The 21,849-nt window shown below is 45.8% G+C and overlaps 1 protein-coding gene across 1 annotated transcript in view; it reads right to left on the minus strand.

Moving 5' to 3' along the window:
* The window catches only part of kidins220b (kinase D-interacting substrate 220b), a 52,667-nt gene that overhangs the window by 26,981 nt on the left and 3,837 nt on the right, over nucleotides 1–21,849 (minus strand). The window contains exons 2-16 of the mRNA XM_056295181.1: nucleotides 17,083–17,244; nucleotides 16,696–16,794; nucleotides 12,929–13,027; nucleotides 12,542–12,640; nucleotides 12,174–12,275; nucleotides 10,198–10,296; nucleotides 8,957–9,154; nucleotides 8,527–8,625; nucleotides 6,617–6,715; nucleotides 6,224–6,322; nucleotides 4,492–4,669; nucleotides 4,163–4,327; nucleotides 2,942–3,121; nucleotides 1,409–1,574; nucleotides 632–783 (exon numbers count right to left, since the gene is read on the minus strand). Of these exons, the coding sequence (XP_056151156.1) occupies nucleotides 632–783; nucleotides 1,409–1,574; nucleotides 2,942–3,121; nucleotides 4,163–4,327; nucleotides 4,492–4,669; nucleotides 6,224–6,322; nucleotides 6,617–6,715; nucleotides 8,527–8,625; nucleotides 8,957–9,154; nucleotides 10,198–10,296; nucleotides 12,174–12,275; nucleotides 12,542–12,640; nucleotides 12,929–13,027; nucleotides 16,696–16,794; nucleotides 17,083–17,214 (1,966 nt within the window). The 5' untranslated portion in view covers nucleotides 17,215–17,244. The remainder of the gene's footprint in view (nucleotides 1–631; nucleotides 784–1,408; nucleotides 1,575–2,941; nucleotides 3,122–4,162; nucleotides 4,328–4,491; nucleotides 4,670–6,223; nucleotides 6,323–6,616; nucleotides 6,716–8,526; nucleotides 8,626–8,956; nucleotides 9,155–10,197; nucleotides 10,297–12,173; nucleotides 12,276–12,541; nucleotides 12,641–12,928; nucleotides 13,028–16,695; nucleotides 16,795–17,082; nucleotides 17,245–21,849) is intronic.

The following is a 21,849-nucleotide window of genomic DNA, read 5'->3' on the forward strand; positions in this document are numbered from 1 at the left end:
ACGTGTCCCTTAAACAACAACCCCCCCCAGTGTGTCAGTCAGACTATGTCCATGACTGTCCATCCTCTATGACTTCTCTAATGTGCTGGTTCATGGATGGTGCCAGTTTATGGATGGTTACTGCTCCCTACAGCAAGTATAGCCTGCTACTTCCTGTAGGGTGAACCAGGAAGCAGACCAGCAACGTCATCCACCATTGATCATACTGGATATTTCGCGTCATAAATTTTAACTTGCACTTCCAAATATGTGGTTCAGATAATTGGGTTAAACTGGACTCGATGTAACACGTCTGACACTCCTGTTCATGTGTCCCTTAAGACACCGTTGTAAAGCTGAGTCCAGTGATGGTCCTGTGTCCAAAATCTAGTAAATGAAGCTGGTCAGTAATATGAGATCATAACTGCTATGAATGACGGACAAAACTATGAAAATAAGACCCATCCATAATCCAAACCGCTTCTCCTGCTCCCGGGGTCACGGGGATGCTGGAGCCTATCCCAGCAGCCATTGGGCAGCACAAAATATGACCCACAATATAAAAAAAACGGGATTGTCCTCCTGGCGTGTGGAGGACCGTAACAGGATCGGGTAGGACCGGGCGGTTTTGTCGGACGTGTGGCGTTTCTACCTTGGGTCTCTTCAGTCTTGAAGACCCTGAAGAGTCGAGTCGCCATGAAGCCAAATTCTCTCTCACAGGCGTCTGACAGGGTGGCGATCATCTCTGCCATGGACGTCTCTCCACCGACGCTCGACAGACGGTTGTAGTCTGTGAACAGGAATCTGCCAGGACACACAACAGGTTACGACAGAAGACACAATTTAAAGTCTCATGAAAGGTAAAGACAACAACATGTTAACAAGTCATGTAGTAATATGAAAAGTGAAGTTACACTTTTTGTGTTTTCTGTGTGCTAAAATTATGGATTTCTATGCATTAAGAAAGTAAGTGGTAGTATATCATCGGAGTCTCTGTATATGTAGGTCAGTAAGACAAGTGGTGCATTTAGGAACTACGGTGGAAATTTAACAGAAATACAAAGAAAACTGCTCATATTCATGCACATCTGTCACAGCTCATTTAAATATCACAACATCAAACTGAAGATCAGAACTCAGATGTAGAATCACAAACTTGAATTTAGATTCTGGCTAATAAACAAGGTAAAAAAAAATTATGCACTGAAACAATCTCTGAGTTTGTTCACTAAAATGTATTTTGTGGATAATTGTGACTGTGGTCCTCTATCGCCCTCTGGTGGACGTGGTATCAGCTCGGCAGCCGGTCAGCTAACTGAATTGAAACTCTTATGTGGCTGAGTCAGTTGTACATCCGCCATTCTAAAACCCAGCGGCTGACTCGGCTGTCGAGCAGGGCGGTCGAGTGGGCGTGTCCGCAGTGTGTCACCTGACAGGAAGCGCTCTGGTGCTTTGCTCCGGCAGGTCCGGCGGGTTGACAAACATCAGTTTGAGCAGCAGTTCCAGGTATCCGATGTGCCGGGCCAGACGAGTGCTGATGACCCAGGCCCAGTTCCAGCTCTCGCCCTCGCGACGGCCTCCAAAGTACACCATGACTACACAGGGCAAAGGATGCTGGGTAATTACACAGTAAAAAAACACTACATCTTAAAAAAATGTTCCTAATTTTAAAATCAAGTCGTTTGAAAGAACCGCAGTGCATCACAGCTGTTTATCCAGACAGCTGTGCAGTGCCATGACTTAAGATTTAAATGATAAACCAGCGGATAGAACAACACGGAAAACAAGTTCTACTCCAACGAGTCAAACCTGAAGAACCCATTTCAATTCCATGAACACAATCTAGACCCACAACATGAAATTAAATTCATTATTTCATATTAGGGGTGTAACGGTATGCGTATTCGTCTCGAACCGTCATGGTATGGATGTTACGGTTCGGTGCACGCAGTCGTACGAAGAATGCGCTCCTCGACCCAAACAATTACTGTCAAAGTACTTTAATAATCCGCTTACTCCGATGTGTGGAACAGGAATCCTAGAGAGCGAGTTCCACCCGGAATGTTTTGGCAGCGCACCACCTAGCTGCAGCATGCTCATGGTAGCCTGGTTAGCCTGTGGTGTTGCTGCCGTCCGAGCGGCAAACGAGAGACCCATAACGCTCTGCATAACTGTCGTCCACTGACTTCCGGTTTCTACTGCAGCGGTCATACCGGTACAGGAGCAGGAAACTGGTATGTATGACCGCGGCAGTAGAAACCGGAAGTCAGTGGACGACAGTTATGCAGAGTGGATTGTTATGACCAATGAGCCATTGCTGGATATTTATATTTTTCAAAATAAAGGACCAAAATATTTTCTACTTTTCTTGTTTTTTTCTTGCTGACCCCCAAAACCGAAGTACATACCAAACTGTGAACTTTGAGTACCATTATATGTATATCACAGCCACTTTATTCGACATTGTATTCTTACAATGAATTATATTCTTACAATGAATATCCGCCCATCCATCCACTATCCAAGCTGCTTATCCCAACTGGGGTCGCGGGATGCTGGAGCCAATCCCAGCAGTCATTGGGCGGCAGGCGGGGAGACACCCTGGACAGTCCGCCAGTCCATCACAGGGCCGACACACACATTCACAGCTAGGGACAATTTAGTATCGTCGATTCACCTGACCTACATGTCTTTGGACTGTGGCAGGAAACTGGAGCCCCTGGAGGAAACCCACACAGACACGGGGAGACCATGCAAACTCCACATAGAGGACGACCCGGGACGACCCCCAAGGTTGGACTACCCCGGGGCTCGAACCCAGGACCTTCTTGCTGTGAGGCAACCGCGCTAACCACTGGTCGTGTGTGTGTGTGTGTGTGTGTGTGTGTGTAGTTTTGATTTCCCAGAGGTGTACAGTTTAACAGAGTAGATAACGTATTAGTTTCATCCCTCCACCTCTCACCAAAGAAGAGGTAGAGCAGGGCCAGCAGGCTGAGGGACACGGCCATGGCCAGCTTAGGATCTACGGTGAAGCCGAGGACGAGGGCCACGGAGCAGCACAGCAGCACAGACAGAAACACCACCAGCCAAGAGAACTGGAACAACGGCTCCACCTGCTGGCCGGCAAACGTCTTCATCTCATCTAAAGAAAGGAGAGGAGGTTTACCCTGGGCCATCCATGTATCTATCAATCCATCCATGTATCTATCCATCCATCCATGTATCTAGCTATCCATCCATCCATCATCCATCCATCCAAGTATGTATGTATGTATGTATGTATGTATGTATGTATCTACCTAGCTAGCTAGCTAGCTAGCTATCTATCGGTCTGTCTGTCTGTCTGTCTGTCTGTCTGTCTGTCTGTCTGTCTTTCGGTTGGTTTAAAAAATAAATCTCACTGCAGACATCAACTTCGGTGTCATCTTTGATAGAAGACAGAAAGACATGTTCATGCATATTTCCTTGACGTCATCACATGATGACTGGTTATGAACACTGATGACTGGGACATTCACATTTGATCTATTTAGTTTAAAGTGTAACCTCTCTCCCCGGTCTGAGCCAAACTCCACCCACTGCTGAACTCTGAAAAATGCTAAAAAATGGGCAAGGAGCTGACAGGGGGGTCGGGGGGGGGTGGATGTGTGAGGCAGGAGCATGGGCAGGAGTAGCTGTGCAGATCCACAAGAGGGGCCCGGCGCTGTGCCGGTATGCCCCTGCACACCACCAACCCAATCCCCTCCACCGGCCCGCCTTCCAGCGCGGCGTCAGACACCGCCCCACAAAGACGCCCCCACCGCCGTGACGCGGACGAGCCACAGATGGAAGGGGGCCCCACGAGACAGGCTGCCGGCAGTGGAGAGAGGCGGGCGACTGCTCCCCCGCCGCGGCGCGAGCCCAGCAGGACCGGCCCAGTTGTCCGGTGGTGCTTCTACAGCCGTCGAAAGCACTAGTCCAAACCATGGTGCCAGAATTGAAATCGATGAAATAATATCACTGTAACTAAGTGTGAACTGAGAGAAATTCAAACGCTTGGTAAAAAATGTAATCAAGGCGCAAGGCTAGCAAGTAAACTCCTGTGAATGATGAGTCTCATCAGCATATAGGCTCACGTCACAGGCTCAAACCTGTGACATGAGTTACAAGATAGTCTGTGTGTGTGAGTGTGAGATCGACTCACCCTCCAGTTTCTTGAGCAGGAAGGACTTGCCGCTGCCCCACTGGGCATACAGACCCACACAGATGGGCGGCTGCATGGTCGGCTCGCTCAGGATGTCGGCCAGAGCGCTGGAGTACAGATCATATCCCAGCATGTCTCCATCCGACTCGGTGGGAGAGAGGTGGCCTGCAAACACACACACACAAATATAAAAACACACACACACAGAACCACAAAAGAGACAGATACCAACCCCCCCCCCCCCCGCTGTACTTTAGAAGGACTCGTTTGATTCATATTCAGAATTCGTCTGAGCTCCTGGTGTCCCGGTGGAGCAGCAGGAGACTTACGAGCTCCAAAGATCTGGGTGAGGATGCTCTTCTGGTGGCTGCAGTCGATGTTGTACGGCGTCTCCCCGGCCTTGTTGGGACGGTACAGCAGGCGGCCATCTTTGGGGTTTCGGAGGAGGAGCTCTGCCAGCCGGCGGCTCCGCCCACGGATGGCGATGTGAAGGGGTGTGTCTCCTCGCTGAACACGGGACAGGGGGGCGGATTATTATGAATGTTCTTAGGAACAGCAAAGTTAAATTAGAGAATTCTGCAGCTGTCAGTGTTTGTACGGCTGAACGTGGAGGCTGATGTTGGGATTTTAATTTAGTGTTTCACTTTCTAAGTCAGGTTTACAAACCTAACGAACCAATACAAGTTTAAAAGTTTACACACACTGACATCTCCTCTCCTGTGATGTCATACTGAGTCAATAACCAAAAACGGCACAGCAGAACAAGCTTCAAATCAGCAAGGATACCAACATGGAGGTGAAAGGTCAGAACATCAGCCGGATGATAGAGAGATCTTTCCTGTGATACTAGAATGATGACGGATGATAAAGAGATAGTGATGATGATGATAGAGAAGTGACAGAGACATGGAATGATGATGATGATGGTAGAGAAGTGACAGAGAGATGGAATGATGATGATGATGATAGAGGAGTGACAGAGAGATAGAATGATGATGATGATAGAGAAGTGACTGAGATGGAATGATGATGATGATAGAGAAATGACAGAGAGATGGAATGATGATGATAGAGAAGTGACAGGAGATGGAATGATGATGACAATGATGATGATAGAGAAGTAACAGAGATGGAATGATGATGATGATGATGATAGAGAAGTGACCGAGATGGAATGATGATGATGATAGCGAAGTGACAGAGAGATGGAATGATGATGATGATAGAGGAGTGACAGAGAGATAGAATGATGATGATGATGATAGAGAAGTAACAGAGAGATGGAATGATGATGATGATAGAGAAGTGACTGAGATGGAATGATGATGATGATAGCGAAGTGACAGAGAGATGGAATGATGATGATGATAGAGGAGTGACAGAGAGATAGAATGATGATGATGATGATAGAGGAGTAACAGAGAGATGGAATGATGATGATGATGATGATAGAGAAGTGACCGAGATGGAATGATGATGATAGCGAAGTGACAGAGAGATGGAATGATGATGATGATAGAGGAGTGACAGAGAGATAGAATGATGATGATGATGATAGAGGAGTAACAGAGAGATGGAATGATGATGATGATGATGATAGAGAAGTGACTGAGATGGAATGATGATGATGATAGCGAAGTGACAGAGAGATGGAATGATGATGATGATAGAGGAGTGACAGAGAGATAGAATGATGATGATGATGATAGAGGAGTAACAGAGCGATGGAATGATGATGATGATGATGATAGAGAAGTGACCGAGATGGAATGATGATGATGATATAGAAGTGACAGAGAGATAATGATGATGATGATAGAGGAGTGACAGAGAGATAGAATGATGATGATGATGATAGAGTGACATAGAGATGGAACGATGATGAGGATAGAGGAGTGACAGAGAGATGGAATGATGATGATGATGATAGAGAAGTGACAGAGATGGAATGATGATGATGATGATGAAAGAGAAGTGACAGAGATGGAATGATGATGATGATGATGACAGAGAAGTGACAGAGATGGAATGATGATGATGATGATGAGAGAGGAGTGACACCTTGTCCACTGCAGACACTTTGGCTCCTTTGTCCAGCAGAAGCTCCACAATGTCGATGTTTCTCATCTTGGTGGCTTTGATCAAAGGAGTCTCTCCATCCTGAAAACCAGAAGAAGACACGTGAAGAGGTACCGGGTATTGTTACCACTGTTGGTACTATTACCACCACTATCTATGTGAGTCATTCAATCTTAAGAGGTCAAAGGTCGTCGCTGCTAAAGAGACCGCGTGGCTGTTGACGCTGTGTTGGCACAGTAAAGCTGAATGTGCTCATAAGTATGCAGCAGCATTAAGGTTGAACCAAACGTCTCGGACCCCTCCGGCACGAGAAGTAGCCCGGAAACACCTTCTCTTGGAAACAATGACGTGTGTGTGTATGTGTGTGTGTGTTACCTTGGTGCAGGTCTCAGTGTCAGGGTTACACTGCAGGATGTCTCGGACCATGGTGGCGTTTCCTTTCTCTACTGCCCAGTATAACGCCGTCTTGTTCTCCTGGAAACCCACCAGACACACTGCTTTCAACACAGTGGCACACTGAGCACACAGCTACACAATGACCACACAACTACACAATGACCACACAACTACACACTGACCACACAGCTACACACTGACCACACAGCTACACACTGACCACACAACTACACACTGACCACATAGCTACACACTGACCACACAACTACACACTGACCACATAGCTACACACTGACCACACAACTACACACTGACCACACAACTACACAATGACCACACAACTACACACTGACCACACAGCTACACACTGACCACACAACTACACACTGACCTCACAGCTACACACTGACCACACAACTACACACTGACCACACAGCTACACACCGACCACACAACTACACACCGACCACACAACTACACACCGACCACACAACTACACGCTGACCACACAGCTACACACTGACCACACAGCTACACACTGACCACACAACTACACGCTGACCACACAACTACACACTGACCACACAACTACACACTGACCACACAACTAACTAGTTCTGTCAGTGTGTTTATCAAGTCATACAATATCCTCAAATCAGCTGTTCAGTTAAACGTTAACTATTACTCCTACTACAACTACTGCTACTACTACTGCTGCTACTAGTACTACTACAAGTACTGCTACTACTACTGCTGCTACTACTACTACTACAACTACTGCTACTACTGCTACTACAACTACTGCTACTACTACTACTACAACTACTGCTACTAATGCTACTACTACTACTACTACTACTACAACTACAGCTCCTACTGCTACCACAACTACTGCTACTACTGCTGCTACTCCTACTACAACTACTGCTACTACTACTGCTGCTACTACTACTACAACTACTGCTACTACTACTGCTGCTACTACTACTACTACTACAAGTACTGCTACTACTGCTACTAATGCTGCTACTACTACAACTACTGCTCCTACTGCTACTACAACTACTGCTACTACTGCTGCTACTCCTACTACAACTACTGCTACTACTACTGCTGCTACTACTACTACAACTACTGCTACTACTACTGCTGCTACTACTATTACTACAAGTACTGCTACTACTGCTGCTACTACTGCTGCTATTACCACTACTACAACTACTGCTACTACTGCTACTACTGCTGCTGCTACTACTACTACTACTGCTACTACAACTACTGCTACTACTGCTAAAACAACTACTGCTACTACTGCTGCTGCTGCTACTACTACTACAACTACTACTGCTACTACTACTGCAACTACTGCTGCTACTACTGCTACTACAACTACTTGCTACTAGAGCTACTACTGTCACTCCTACTGTTATCACACCAAACACTACTAACACTACTACATCTACAACTAGTACAACTGGAGTGCGACAGAAAACATGATGTATTTCTCGTGCCACTGAGATTATTACTACTAGTACCACTCATGGTTCACCAGGCACAAACTATAAAGATTATAATGATAAGAATATTATCAGCTGTTGTAATGGCACTGACCCACAGTCCATGTAACTTTTAGATTCCACAGTAACAGTACTATGTAATGTTGGATCCCAACAATACTCTGTAGCAGTACTATGTAACAATACTCCTTAGCAGTACTATGTAACAGTACGATGAAACGGGTACCAGGACTATGAAACAGGTATCATTAGTATGAAACAGGTACCAGTACTATGTAACAGTACTATATAACAGGTACCAGGGCTATGAAACAGGTACCAGTACTATGTAACAGGTACCAGTACTATGTAACAGGTACCAGGACTGCTCACCTGCCCTCTGATGTCGATGTCGGCGTATTTGTGAAGCAAAGCTCTGACGATCTCTACATGACCTCCACGCACCGCTCCGATCAGCACCGTGTCTCCACTCTGAAACACACACACACACACGCACACACACACATGTGCACACGCACACACACACACACACACACCCAGAGTTGAAAAAGTTCCTAAATACACAGGCAGAAGTTACGTCGAAAGCAGACTACAGTGTGTGTGTGTGTGTGTGTGTGTGTCATTGTGTTGTTTTGCCCTGTCTTGACTGTTGCGTTGTTGCGTCGCCTCGTGCTTCACAGCTGCTTTGCTGCAGATTGCGCTCCTCTGCATCACGCTGTGTTGTGCTGTGTGATGTCACCTCATGTCTGTTCACCCGTTTTGCCAACGTGTCGGTCAGCGTCACGTGTGCGCTCGTTCCTACCCGGTCTGGGATGTTGACGTACGTCCCGGCGTCCAGCAGGTCCTGCACGATCTCCGTGTGCCCCTCCTTGGCGGCAATCATCAGCGCGGTGTTTCCATCCTTGTCCGTCATGTTGACGTTCGGGTTCCTCTTCAGGAGTTCCTTCACCACTTTGGCGAAGCCTCCCTTCACCGCCACGATGAGAGCCGTCATGGAGTTCTACCGCAGACAGGGGGAGACAGAGAGGCGACCGAAGCAGGATGTTAGCTGCAGCACATGTACCTACCGTTACATCTTCACAGGCCACTCAGTCTTCATGAATTTTAAAACCAGAACGACCGGGATTTCACTCCTACCTAGAACGACCATGGGCAGTCAAATGACCGCCGCGGTTTTTAAACTCTATATTCTGTCAAGATAAATACCCAACTGAGATATTAATGCATTACATATGTTAGCATGTCTGTTAAGAAACTAACTGACACCAACATTAACATTTTAACAACTTTAATACTATTTTTAAACAATGACGCCTGTAAATACTGCAATGCCTCGGTGGTAGTCATGGTGCGTCTGTAACCAGACATGTGGACATAATCAAACATCAAGTTTAGACTATTTCTCTGCACTGGAGGGCGCTAGTGTGTTTCTAGGACAAAGCAACGAACTTAACGAAGGAAATGACGCGACCAACACACGTCATAAATACTGACATGATGCACACCATCACGAGGCGGTCATTTTGACCGCTCACGGTCGTTTTAGGTAGATCTTATCGTAACCTTTTTTGTGCGAGTGATCTAAAACTCATCATAATGCAAAAATATATGCTATTTTAGGATCTTTTTTCCCCACAAAGTTATTAAACTTTGAAAATCCAAAACGGTCATAACGACCGCCTTGATCGTTCTAGTGTTAAAATACTGTTTATCTTCAAATAAATATACTAGATTTTCAAAGTAAAAAAAAATCCTTTTCCTTATTCTATTGAAAGAATATCCTGGAGACAAACAACCAGCCAAGTGAGAGTCACTTTTATAAAAAATATCTGAGACAAACTGTACTCAGAACAATGCGGTGATATAACCAGGTTGGTAGATTTTACAGAAGAGGATTTACAGACTTGGAAATACAGGAAAATATCTCATCCTTCCTTCCTTGGTATCAGTACAATACTTTGTGATCTGTGTGAGAGAATGCCGCCGTGGTTGACCACCAGGGGCAGGAGACTGGACAGTCTGTGGTGTGCAGTGTGAACATACCGCCCCCTCCTGGTCGACATCAGCACCGTTCTCCAACAGGTGAGTCACGCAGTCAAAGTGTCCTTTCCTGGCCGCCCAGATCAGAGGAGTGGTACCATACTGAGAACACACACACACACACACACACACACACACACACACACACACACACACACACACACACACACACACACACACACACACACATAAGTCTAATTGCATCACATTAAATATGAGGTCATTTAGGGGATTGGTTTCATTCCATAACAAGCTGAGAATTCAATAAACCACCAAGTCCTCCACCTCCTCCTCCACTCAGCTGAAACCCAGTCAGAAGCAGAGGAGTGCACTCCGTACAGAGCAGAGCTCCTCCACGAGTACGTATCTCCCTTCTCCGGTGCTCCAAACCCTTTTTTTCACCTGTGTGTAAACCAGTGTTTTTCCAGCCATTATAAGACTTCTGCACAGCGCCCAAGTCGACTGAACAGGAAATGTGGGGGGGGGGAAAGTTGCTACTGTGCAGCACCCAAGCTAAAAAATAAATAAAAATTTAAAAAAATAATAAAAGTTTCTATTGTGCAGCACTCAAGCTAAAAAATAAATGAAATTAAAAAAATAAAAAAGTTATTATGCAGCGCACAAGCTAAAAAATAAATGAAAATAAATAAAAAAATAAATTTAAAAAGTTGTTATTATGCAGCACTCAAGCTAAAAAATAAATAAAAATAAATTAAAAACTTTCTATTATGCAGCGCTCAAGCTAAAAAAATAAATGAAAATAATTATAAAAGTTATTATGCAGCACTCAAGCTAAAAAATAGATAAAATAAATAAAAACAAATAAAAAAGCTGTTATTATGCAGCGCTCAAGCTAAAAAATAAATTAAAATAAATTAAAAACTTTCTATTATGCAGCGCTCAAGCTAAAAAAATAGATGAAAATAATTATAAAAGTTATTATGCAGCACTCAAGCTAAAAAATAGATAAAATAAATAAAAAACAAATAAAAAAGCTGTTATTATGCAGCGCTCAAGCTAAAAAATAAAAATAAATACGTTATTATGCAACGCTCAACCTAAAAAATAAAAATAATAAAAAAACAAGTTGTTATTATGCAACGCTCAAGCTAAAAATTAAAAAAACAAGTTGTTATTATGCAACGCTCAAGCTAAAAAATAAAAATAATAAAAAAAACAAGTTGTTATTATGCAACGCTCAAGCTAAAAAATAAAAATAATAAAAAAAACAAGTTGTTATTATGTAACACTCAAGCTAAAAAAAAATAGATAAAATAAATAAAAAACAATTATGCAGCGCTTAATCAAAAAAAAAATCTACCTAATAAAAACATTTTGTCCGTCATGGTCCGAGGTGGACCCTCACACGGATGTGACCAAGTCTGACATGAAATGACAGAGATCAGGCTGTCATCATTTGAAAGCCCTTATTAAAAGACGTCACGTGTGTTTAACCGTTGTGGTTTTCATGATATAAGATGAATGAAGGTGAATGGCTGCTCTGCTGACTGACTTTCATTCATAAAACAACAGTAAGACAACAGCTCAGCCATGGGAAATGTTTTATTGTAGCTACTGAGCTGATTTCCAGCTGTGACTGTGATTAATTCTACACTTGAAATTTTATTTTTATAGCAGAGTTTTAACAGTGGAGACTATGACACTATGGTCGAGCTAGCTGGAGAATAAATGAGGAGAGGGAGTGGTGAGCGTGAGAAGAAACCTTTTCAAAGGTTTTTAATCACCGCAATCACAAGAGGTAGTATTTCACCACACAGTCACAACTGTGCACAAAACAAGTTAGGCTGAGAGGTCCAGTAGCTTGCGAGATTAGCTTCAGACACACACACACACACACACACACACACACACAAACACACACGAGCGGGGAGTGGAGGGTGAGCAGGGTGATGAAAATTCAGTGAGTTTTTTTGACAGACGGGTGAGGTTGAAGATGAGGAGGGTTAGGAAGGACTCACCTTGTCTGAACAGTTGACCTTCGCTCCGTGTTGCAGAAGAAGTTTAACAATATCTGAGTGACCTCGTCCAGCTGCCCAGATAATGGGATACACACTGTATTGCTGGATGAGCGAGAGGGAGAGAGAGAGAGAGAGAGAGAGAGAGAGAGACAGACAGGAGGAAATGCTTTAAGTCAAGTTTATCTAGAAGCATATTTAAAAACAACCACCACAGTCCAACGTACTGCACGATGACAAAATAAAAAAGGACAAAGTGCTGTACAGCATCAATAAGTGGCAAGAAACAGAAACGAACAGCAGAATGAGCTTTAGCGGGTTGTGGGCGTCGCCCCCTGACCAGCTCCGCCCCCAGCTGTGTCTGCACTCACCTGCCCGGTGGTGTTGGGGTTGGCTCCATTCTCCAGCAAAATCTTGGTGACCTCCACACGACCTTTATAAGCTGCCCACATCAACGCAGTCCAGCCCCCCTGTTCAGACAAACACAACACACACACACACACACACACACACACACACACACACACACAGTTAGCCAAGGCTCGGTGGTTTTCAGTGGCAGCCATGCTGGAGGGCCGTTGCAAGGCGTGATGTCAGCCGACGTTGCCCACGTCACCATGACAACCAAACAGATGACATCATCATAAAAATGCAGCTGGACAGACTACTACCTTCCTGTGACTGTATGTGGTAGATGACTACATTTAGATGAGGCCCGTGAGCACATGGTCAACACGCGGGTGTGTGTGACTCCTCACCATGTCTCTGTGTTCAATATAAGCACTGTTGTCCAGAAGCTCTTTGACAACATCCACGTGTCCTTCTTTGGCGGCCGAGATCAGAGCTGACCAGCAGTCCTGAGAGACAGAGACATTTAAGTAACAATAAGGACAATATGTATTCTTTTTAGAGACAATGTTGAAACACAAGAGCCACAATATCATACTTATACTTAATGCATGCTCAGTAAGCCAGGTAACAGATCAGAGAAAGGTGAATCAGTTCATCTGGACACCACGTTTATTGACAGAAACTCCAAAGGAGTTGAATCAAGTGCAACTGGACTTGGTATATATCTGTGAAGACGTTTCGCCTCTCATCCAAGAGGCTTCCTCGGTTCGTGCCTTTCTGACTAGACCAAGCTAGTCTGACTGGCCGGTGATGAGACTCAGAATTTATCCTCTAGGAGTCGTTGTCAGAGCTATAGATGTCCATGGCTCTTTGTGTCCCGATGTTTACCAACGCCCATCGCTAACAGAGCCATAGATATGAGTGGCTCTTTTGTGTACCGATGTTTGGCTGCGCCCGTCGCCATCAGAGCTATTGATTTGCATTTGTTTAGCAGCGACGGTCGTTGGGGGTGTTAGTTTCGACTTCATTGTTCAGTGGTCATGAGAGTCGTTGGAGCCGTTAGTGACCGACTGTTGTTCTTGGAGGCTAGGCTTCTTGAGTCTCCTGGGTAGAGACGAAAGGACGGCATTGTAAGTGGGAGATAGGTGGTGTCGCAGACCTCCCCCTCATCATCATCTAAGTGACCTCTTCAGTCTGCACTGACTGCAGGTACCCCACCCTTATAAATAATACAGTGACTGCAGGTACCCGTCTGATTCGCAGCAGCTTTCGCAGATGACGAAGCTGTATGCTGGTGTTATGCATTCAGTGGAGTGTAGTAGAGACGGGAGAAAAGCTGTGTTGTAGACCTTGATCTTTGTTGTCAGGCTCATGTCATGGTGGGACCAAAGTCGGACAGCACCAAAGACTTTTGTGGCCACTTGGATTCTTCTGTCCACTTCTAAGTCAGAGGAGTTTGTATCTGTCACAGCACTGCCCAGATACGTAAAGCACTCAGTGGTCTTCAGAGTTGCTCCATTAACGATAACAAGAACACAAACTAACACATATATCTAAACTAAACCAAAAAAAAAAATATCACTGTCCAGGAGAACGAACACCAGCCAGGATGACTGTTGGAACTGCCGGTCTGCATGGGCGAGCAGTTAGCTTAGCCTGCCCCGCTTCCGCATCCTGTCAGACCGCCCTCGGTGTTTCCACTTCGGGCTCAGCTCTGGTCAGGGCTGTGGTCCTTGGGCCCACGGGATGCAGCAGACCAAGCTCTCTCAGCCGATCCAACACCACCTCTCCCAGCCATCAAACGAAGACAAATTTAGACACAGACGTGAACAAAGACACTGCGTGGACGGTACTGGGTGAGGCTGCTGCAAATGTGAATTCATGGGGCCATCCTCTTACGACAGGTTATCCTAACATGGCATTTGTCAAAGCCAGGAAGACGCCCAAACAGTGCACGAGCCAATCGAAGAGAGGAGAAGGACAACAGCTGTCTAAGTGTAAACCAGTGGTGATTCCGTATGTGGCAGGAGGGTCGGAACAGTTGAGACGCGTATTTTCTAAACACCGCGTCTCAGTTGCTTTCAAACCCTAAAACTCGCTGCGCCAGAAGTTGGTCCACCCTAAGGATCAGGTTCCCCAGTACAAACAGAGCAATATAGTGTAGCTGTTAAGTGCCAGGAGGATTGCTGTGACTTGTACATCAGGGAAACTAAACAGACGCTGGCCAAGACGATGACACAACACAGGAGAGCTAACACGTCAGACCAGGACTCCACAGTCTACACCACGTACAGGCTAGGACTCCACAGTCTACACCATCTATAGACCAGGACTCCACAGTCTACACCATCTACAGACCAGGACTCCACAGTCTACACCATCTACAGACCAGGACTCCACAGTCTACACCATCTACAGACCAGGACTTCACAGTCTACACCATCTACAGACCAGGACTCCACAGTCTTCACCATCTACGGACCAGGACTCCACAGTCTACACCATCTACGGACCAGGACTCCACAGTCTACACCATCTATAGACCAGGACTCCACAGTCTACACCATCTACAGGCCAGGACTCCACAGTCTACACCATCTATAGACCAGGACTCCACAGTCTACACCATCTATAGACCAGGACTCCACAGTCTACACCATCTACAGGCCAGGACTCCACAGTCTACACCATCTACAGACCAGGACTCCACAGTCTACACCATCTACAGACTAGTGGCCACTCTTTCAGAATGAGGATGTGCACCTCCTCATCCTTCATAGTGAGGAATGGCAGTTTGAACAGGGAGTCAAAGAGGCCATCTATGTGAAGAGAGAATGACCATCCCTGAACTGGGGGGGCGCTAAGAGTACATCTGTCACCATCTTACAATGCGGTGATTGCAGCTGTTCCCCAATCCTCTGTGAACAGTACACATGGCCATTGAAACTCTTGTTAATGGTGACACCCATATTTGCATATGAAACTGGTCGTTGGTTTGGGTCGTTATGCCACTGTATTGTTTATAAGGGTGGGACACCTGCAGTCAGTTGAGACTGAAGAGGTCACTTAGGGCCCCGACACACCAGGCCGACAGTCGGCCGTCAGCCAATGTCAGGCTGTTGGTGAGCGTCTGTGACCCTAGTTTTTGCAGTGTGTCCCGCACTAGTCGGACCCCTTGTCGGCAGCTTTTCGGCTGATTCAGCATGTTGAATGGGCGGAGCCCGTCGGTGAGAGAGGTCACTCTGATTGGCTGTTCAGCTCAGTGAATCAGTGCAGAACGTACATGCTAGTTGGCTGTCAGCTGTAGTCTTTGCGATGTGTTCAAGTGCTATTTTTTAGCCCAGATGGCAGGCAATGCGAGGCGACGCAACAGTCTCCCTTCATCAGTTTGGTGTGTCTGGGCCCTTAGATGGTGATGAAATGTATCTGTCAATAAACGTTGTGTCCAGATGAACTGATTCAACCTTCTGTGAACATTTCACATCATAATCCAAGAAACACACAAAGGCTGTAGTCACTGTAGTCTAATCAGCACATTTATTCTACTTTTTATTCTTTCCCAATACTTACTATCAGAACAATGTCATGTGAAGAATAAAATGCTTTACTACGCAATTTATTTTATTTCATCTTATTTTATTCCTATTTCATTTATACTTTAACCTTTGGTAATATGTGGACATGTATACATTATGCCAATACCAATGGAAATCACTCAGTTGAATTGAAGAATTCAATTGAGAGACAGAGAGCGATAGAGAGAGAGACAGAGACAGAGAGACAGACAGCGAGAGAGACAGAGAGACAGAGAGACAGAGAGCGAGAGAGAGACAGTGACAGAGAGAGCAAGAGAGAGCAAGAGAGAGCGAGAGAGAGAGAGAGAAAGATGGGTCACTATGGAAACACACAGAGCCCGTTACCAGGGAAACCTCAGAGAGCCAGACTTCTTTTATGTAGGAGGACCCTGAGGTGAAGAGGCCCATGGAGGGAGAGAATAACAAACACATGGACAGATAGAAATACAGACACAGAGAGAGACAGCACACACAGAAAGGGAGAGATAAAGAAATACAGACATGGAGAGACAGAGCAACACAGACAGACAGAGAGAGGTAGAGATACAGCTGGAGAGAGAGATGAATGAGGAGGTTAGGAGGTGTCTGCATCTCCTCACCACGTCGTCCAGGTTGACATTGGCTCCTCTCCTGATGAGCTCCTGAATGATCTCCAGACTGCCCTGCTCCGCAGCCAGCATCAATGGAGTCTGACCATTCTGAAAACCACACAAACACACAACAAAACACACGAACACATGACACAAACACACAAATACACAATAATGAAAATATCTGCAATGTGACAAAATGATTTCACTTGTTTCAACACGATGACATTTCTAAGAACCTTCTAGAAATAAGTGACTCCCCCTCTGGGGATCTCATTTCTGATATTGGGATTTACATCCAGAAAGGTCTCGACAACACGTTTAAGAGGTGCTGGCGGTGATTCAGATGATGAGTTAACATGGAGCTGAATGTGTAGTTTAAGAGGAAGTGCTCACATCGCTGCGGCCGTCCACCTCCTTGAAGCGGTCCAGATGAGCCTTCAGCGCTGCCAGGTTCTCCTCCTCCACGTAGCTGAAGAGGTTCTGGATGGCCAGCGTGGTCATCTTGATGGAGGTGGTGGTGTCCATGTTGACGGCTGCTCCTTAAAACCACCTCACCTACAGACGGAAAGCACACAACGCACCATCGACACTCATCACACCAGTAACAACAATAACACAAGTAATACCAGTAACATCAGTAATACCAGTAATACCAATAACACCAGTAATACCAGAAATGCCAGTGGTGGGGTGGGGTCAGAAGTATGCAAGTTTTTTTTGGACTCTTAGTTTTTACCCACAGAAGACAATCCACAAACATGTACCATGATCCACAAATATTTCACAATCCACAAACATGTATTTTTTTTAATTTGTGTTGTGTAGTCATATCCACAAAAATAAAGAGCGATTTGCAAATATGCATAACTTACTCTGTAAACACGTATTCTAATTTCACATAAAAATTTTATAGGTTTAACAACTGTAAGAAGTTTAATCACAATACATACATGTAAAGAGATATGAACACGTTTGTGGGTCCACGTGTACAGGTGAAAAACAAGGTTCCGCACATTTGTGGATCGCTTCCTGTCAGTTTGTGAGCCACGTGACACATGTGACTTCCCTCCTATTTGTTTGCGGATTTTTGTCCAATCGGCTCGGCTCTGTGCATTACTGTAGTCCACTGACTTCCGGTTTCTACTGCAGCGGTCATACCAGTTTCCTGTTTGTTGGCAATGGCATATTTTTCGCGATGCCTGCAAGATTTACCGTGGATACATGTCAACCACGTGCACGGAATGAAAATTAAAAACTGCCGGTGAAAGTTTGTCGACGAACTTCCACCTGCTGCCAGCAAACGGTGAAGAGTTTCAGGCTGTACACATCACGTTACGTCCACCATTATGAGGACGAGCGGACGGACGGACGGATTGTGGACGTAACCTGACGTGTACAACTTGAAACCTTTGAGTGAATGCCTGCCCTGTTAAAAGTAGGGTTACACATTTCATGTATTTTCCTTAACCAAGTGTTAAACATGTTAACGAAGCAATCAGTCGTTAATAATTCATAATGTAACCGTTTATTTTGTTGCCCGGTGCGGGATTCGATACGGAGTGTACTGCGCCACAAGGCGACGTCACTAACCGCTCGGCTAACGGGTCTTATTAGTGGTTAACAGTCGTCACCCTCCCCGGAAGCGCGCCCTCGCGCTTTGTTATTCCCGCGCTCCGAAGAGACTTCCGAGGATCTGCACACTTCCGGATCAGACCCGTTAGCTAGGGGCTAATATGTCTTATTAGTAGTTTACGATAAGATACAAACCATACGTATTTTCTCAGTTTAACATTTATTCAAATAATTCTATCGGCCCATTAGTTATGTGAAGCATTGATTGGTGAAGCACAAACAATCTAAACGAACAGAGTGACAACACGATGGGGTTATTCTCATATTACGTCACATATCACATGACGGCAACACGTCCGCCATGTTGGAGGACAACGGCTCCAGTCGGTGTTGCTCTCACTGCTCGATGCTGAACGGTTTCTAACCCGTCTGAGTGGACGGCATTTGTGTCAAGGTTCGATTCATACAGAGGAGCTATCGTGCTTCCATATTTAACAATGGTTCATTTAAGCGCCGTTTTTTGGTTGTTCCAGTCGAGCCGTTTGTCCGATTTTAGCTAAAAAATGGTCGTTCTTGGAAACACGGATCGACGAGAACTTCGGTGGAAACAGTGGTTGCTAAGGTCTAGATGTCCTCCAACATGGCGGAGCTGTTCGTTGTCAAGGAAAAAAATCACGTGATTGAGAATGACCCACAAGACTCGCACAAAATGGCCGCTCTTGTCCGCCTGCCCTCGTTATACAAATGGCGCCGGCATACAAAACACTATCAAATGAGGCGCGATTACTGCTGTAAACTACTATTAAGACACGTTAGCCCCTAGCTAACGGGTCTGACCCTTTAGCCGAGCGGTTAGTGATGTCGCCTTGTGGTGCAGTACACCCCGTATCGAATCCCGCACCGGGCAAGAAAATGACCGGTTACACTGGTGGGATCCGGAAGTGTGCAGATCCTCAGAAGTCTCTTCGGAGCGCGGGAAGAACAAAGCGCGAAGGCGCGCTTCCGGGGAGGGTGACGACTGTAAACTACTAACAAGACACGTTAGCCCCTAGCTAACGAGTCTGACCCTTTAGCCGAGCGGTTAGTGATGTCGCCTTGTGGTGCAGTAAACCACGTATCGAATCCCGCACCGGGCAAGAAAATAACCGGTTACACTGCCCTTTCTAGACTCACATCGCGACCAAACCAAACCCATTTTTAAATAAAAGCGAAGTGCTGTACAACACGAAAATGAAAAAAATACTCTGAACCTCTCTACAACTTAAACCCTACTGTGTGTTTTTCTCTCTTTTTTCTATGCAAATCCTGCTGGTTTGTATTTCAGAAAATTAACATATCCACGCAGGCAGGACAGCCAGTTCCTTTGTTGCGCCAGTAGTTTTTCTGAACTTCAAAAGGTGACGTACCCCCTCTTGTGGTAGCGCCACACCAGTTCCAAGGAAACGAACAGAAGATGTGGGGGGGGGGGAACTCTCGTTGATTTTACAGAACAAGATTCAAAGATCCGACTCACTAAAAAGATCCAAACTTACCACCACTAATACGGACGCTAGGTAGACTTATTTTAGCCTTCTTTCAGTACAGACTGTAGTTCCGTCAGCTCACGGACTGTAGTTCCGTCATCCACATATGTGAGATGCAGTTAGTAACTGCATCTCACATATGTGGATTTTTGGCTGGACTAGGTCAGGCGACCCTGAGAACCGGATAAGCGGTTCTGATAATGGATGGATGGATGGATGGACCAACGGACAAGCCCTACAGACGCAAATGTCTCTGACTGACTGACTGACTGATCAGTATGACACGATTGGGCCGCTGGATCAGGTGACCAACAACGTCATTGAAGTTACTTGATTTGGTCGGCCGGCCAACCACGCCCCTGGTAAACGCGGAAGTGGAAGCGTCCCTGGTTTGCCCGCATGGCGGAGCGGTTCGGAGCTCAGTCGACATTTATCGCACGCTAACGAACTAAATATGATGCTGCTCGTCGCTACTACGGAAATACCGAGAAGGGAATATTTCGCTGCTCTGGTTACGCGCTGTAACCGTCCAGCATAGAGCAGAGTAGGAGAGAAGGCAGCTCTCCGTGTGCTGAGAGGAATGAAGGAGGGCGCAGTTAAACCAGCCCAAACAACAACCACTCTGCCCAGACGCCCACTGGCGAATTCACAAAGGATGGCTTGCGGCCGCCGATAGTGCCATGCATCACGCAACACGTGCCCCGTCTCAAGGTCCACTTCACAAACAAAACCCTAGTTCATATTCATCCATTCATATGCATCCATTCACTTTCATCCATTCATACGCATCCATTCATCTTCACCCATTCACCTTCATCCATTCATATGCATATATTCATCTTCATCCATTCATATGCAGCCAATGACGTTCATCCATTCATATGCATCCATTCACCTTCATCCATTCACCTTCATCCATTCACCTTCATCCATTCATATGCATCCATTCATCTTCATCCATTCACCTTCATCCATTCATATGCATCATTCATATGATTCCATTCATCTTCATCCATTCACCTTCATCCATTCATATGCATCCATTCACCTTCATCCATTCATATGCATCCATTCACCTTCATCCATTCATATGTATCCATTAATCTTCAGCCGCTTCTCCGGGGTAGTGTCGCGGTGGCAACAAGCTAAGTAGGGCACTGCAGACGTCCCTCTCCCCAGCAACGCCCTCCGGCTATATATATATATATATATATATATATATATATATATATATATATATATATATATATATAGCCTCAATTTAAAGGAAGCATTTGACAAAAACACATGAATCATTCCAAGCAGCATGCCACAGACAGGCTGTAACACAATACACCTCCATCACTAACGCACAACAACAGCCTCCATCACTTCACATGCACATCATGTCTGCTGTCTGTATCTATGGACAGATCTTCTGTCTCATGCTGCATGCAGGCTGTGTAGGACAGCCCTGAGAGGGGCATATAGGGACAGTAGAACAGCCCTGAGCGGGGCATATAGGGACAGCAGAACAGCCCTGAGAGGGGCATATAGGGACAGCAGAACAGACCTGAGAGGGGCATATAGGGACAGTAGAACAGCCCTGAGAGGGGCATATAGGGACAGTAGAACAGCCCTGAGCGGGGCATATAGGGACAGTAGAACAGCCCTGAGCGGGGCATATAGGGACAGCAGAACAGCCCTGAGAGGGGCATATAGGGACAGTAGAACAGCCCTGGGAGGGGCATATAGGGACAGTAGAACAGCCCTGAGAGGGGCATATAGGGACAGTAGAACAGCCCTGAGCGGGGCATATAGGGACAGTAGAACAGCCCTGAACGGGGCATATAGGGACAGTAGAACAGCCCTGAGAGGGGCATATAGGGACAGTAGAACAGCCCTGAGCGGGGCATATAGGGACAGTAGAACAGCCCTGAACGGGGCATATAGGGACAGTAGAACAGCCCTGAGAGGGGCATATAGGGACAGTAGAACAGCCCTGAGAGGGGCATATAGGGACAGTAGAACAGCCTGAGAGGGGCATATAGGGACAGCAGAACAGACCTGAGCAGGGCATATAGGG

This window comes from Lampris incognitus, chromosome 15 (genome assembly GCF_029633865.1).
Source record: "Lampris incognitus isolate fLamInc1 chromosome 15, fLamInc1.hap2, whole genome shotgun sequence".
NCBI lineage: Eukaryota > Metazoa > Chordata > Actinopteri > Lampriformes > Lampridae > Lampris > Lampris incognitus.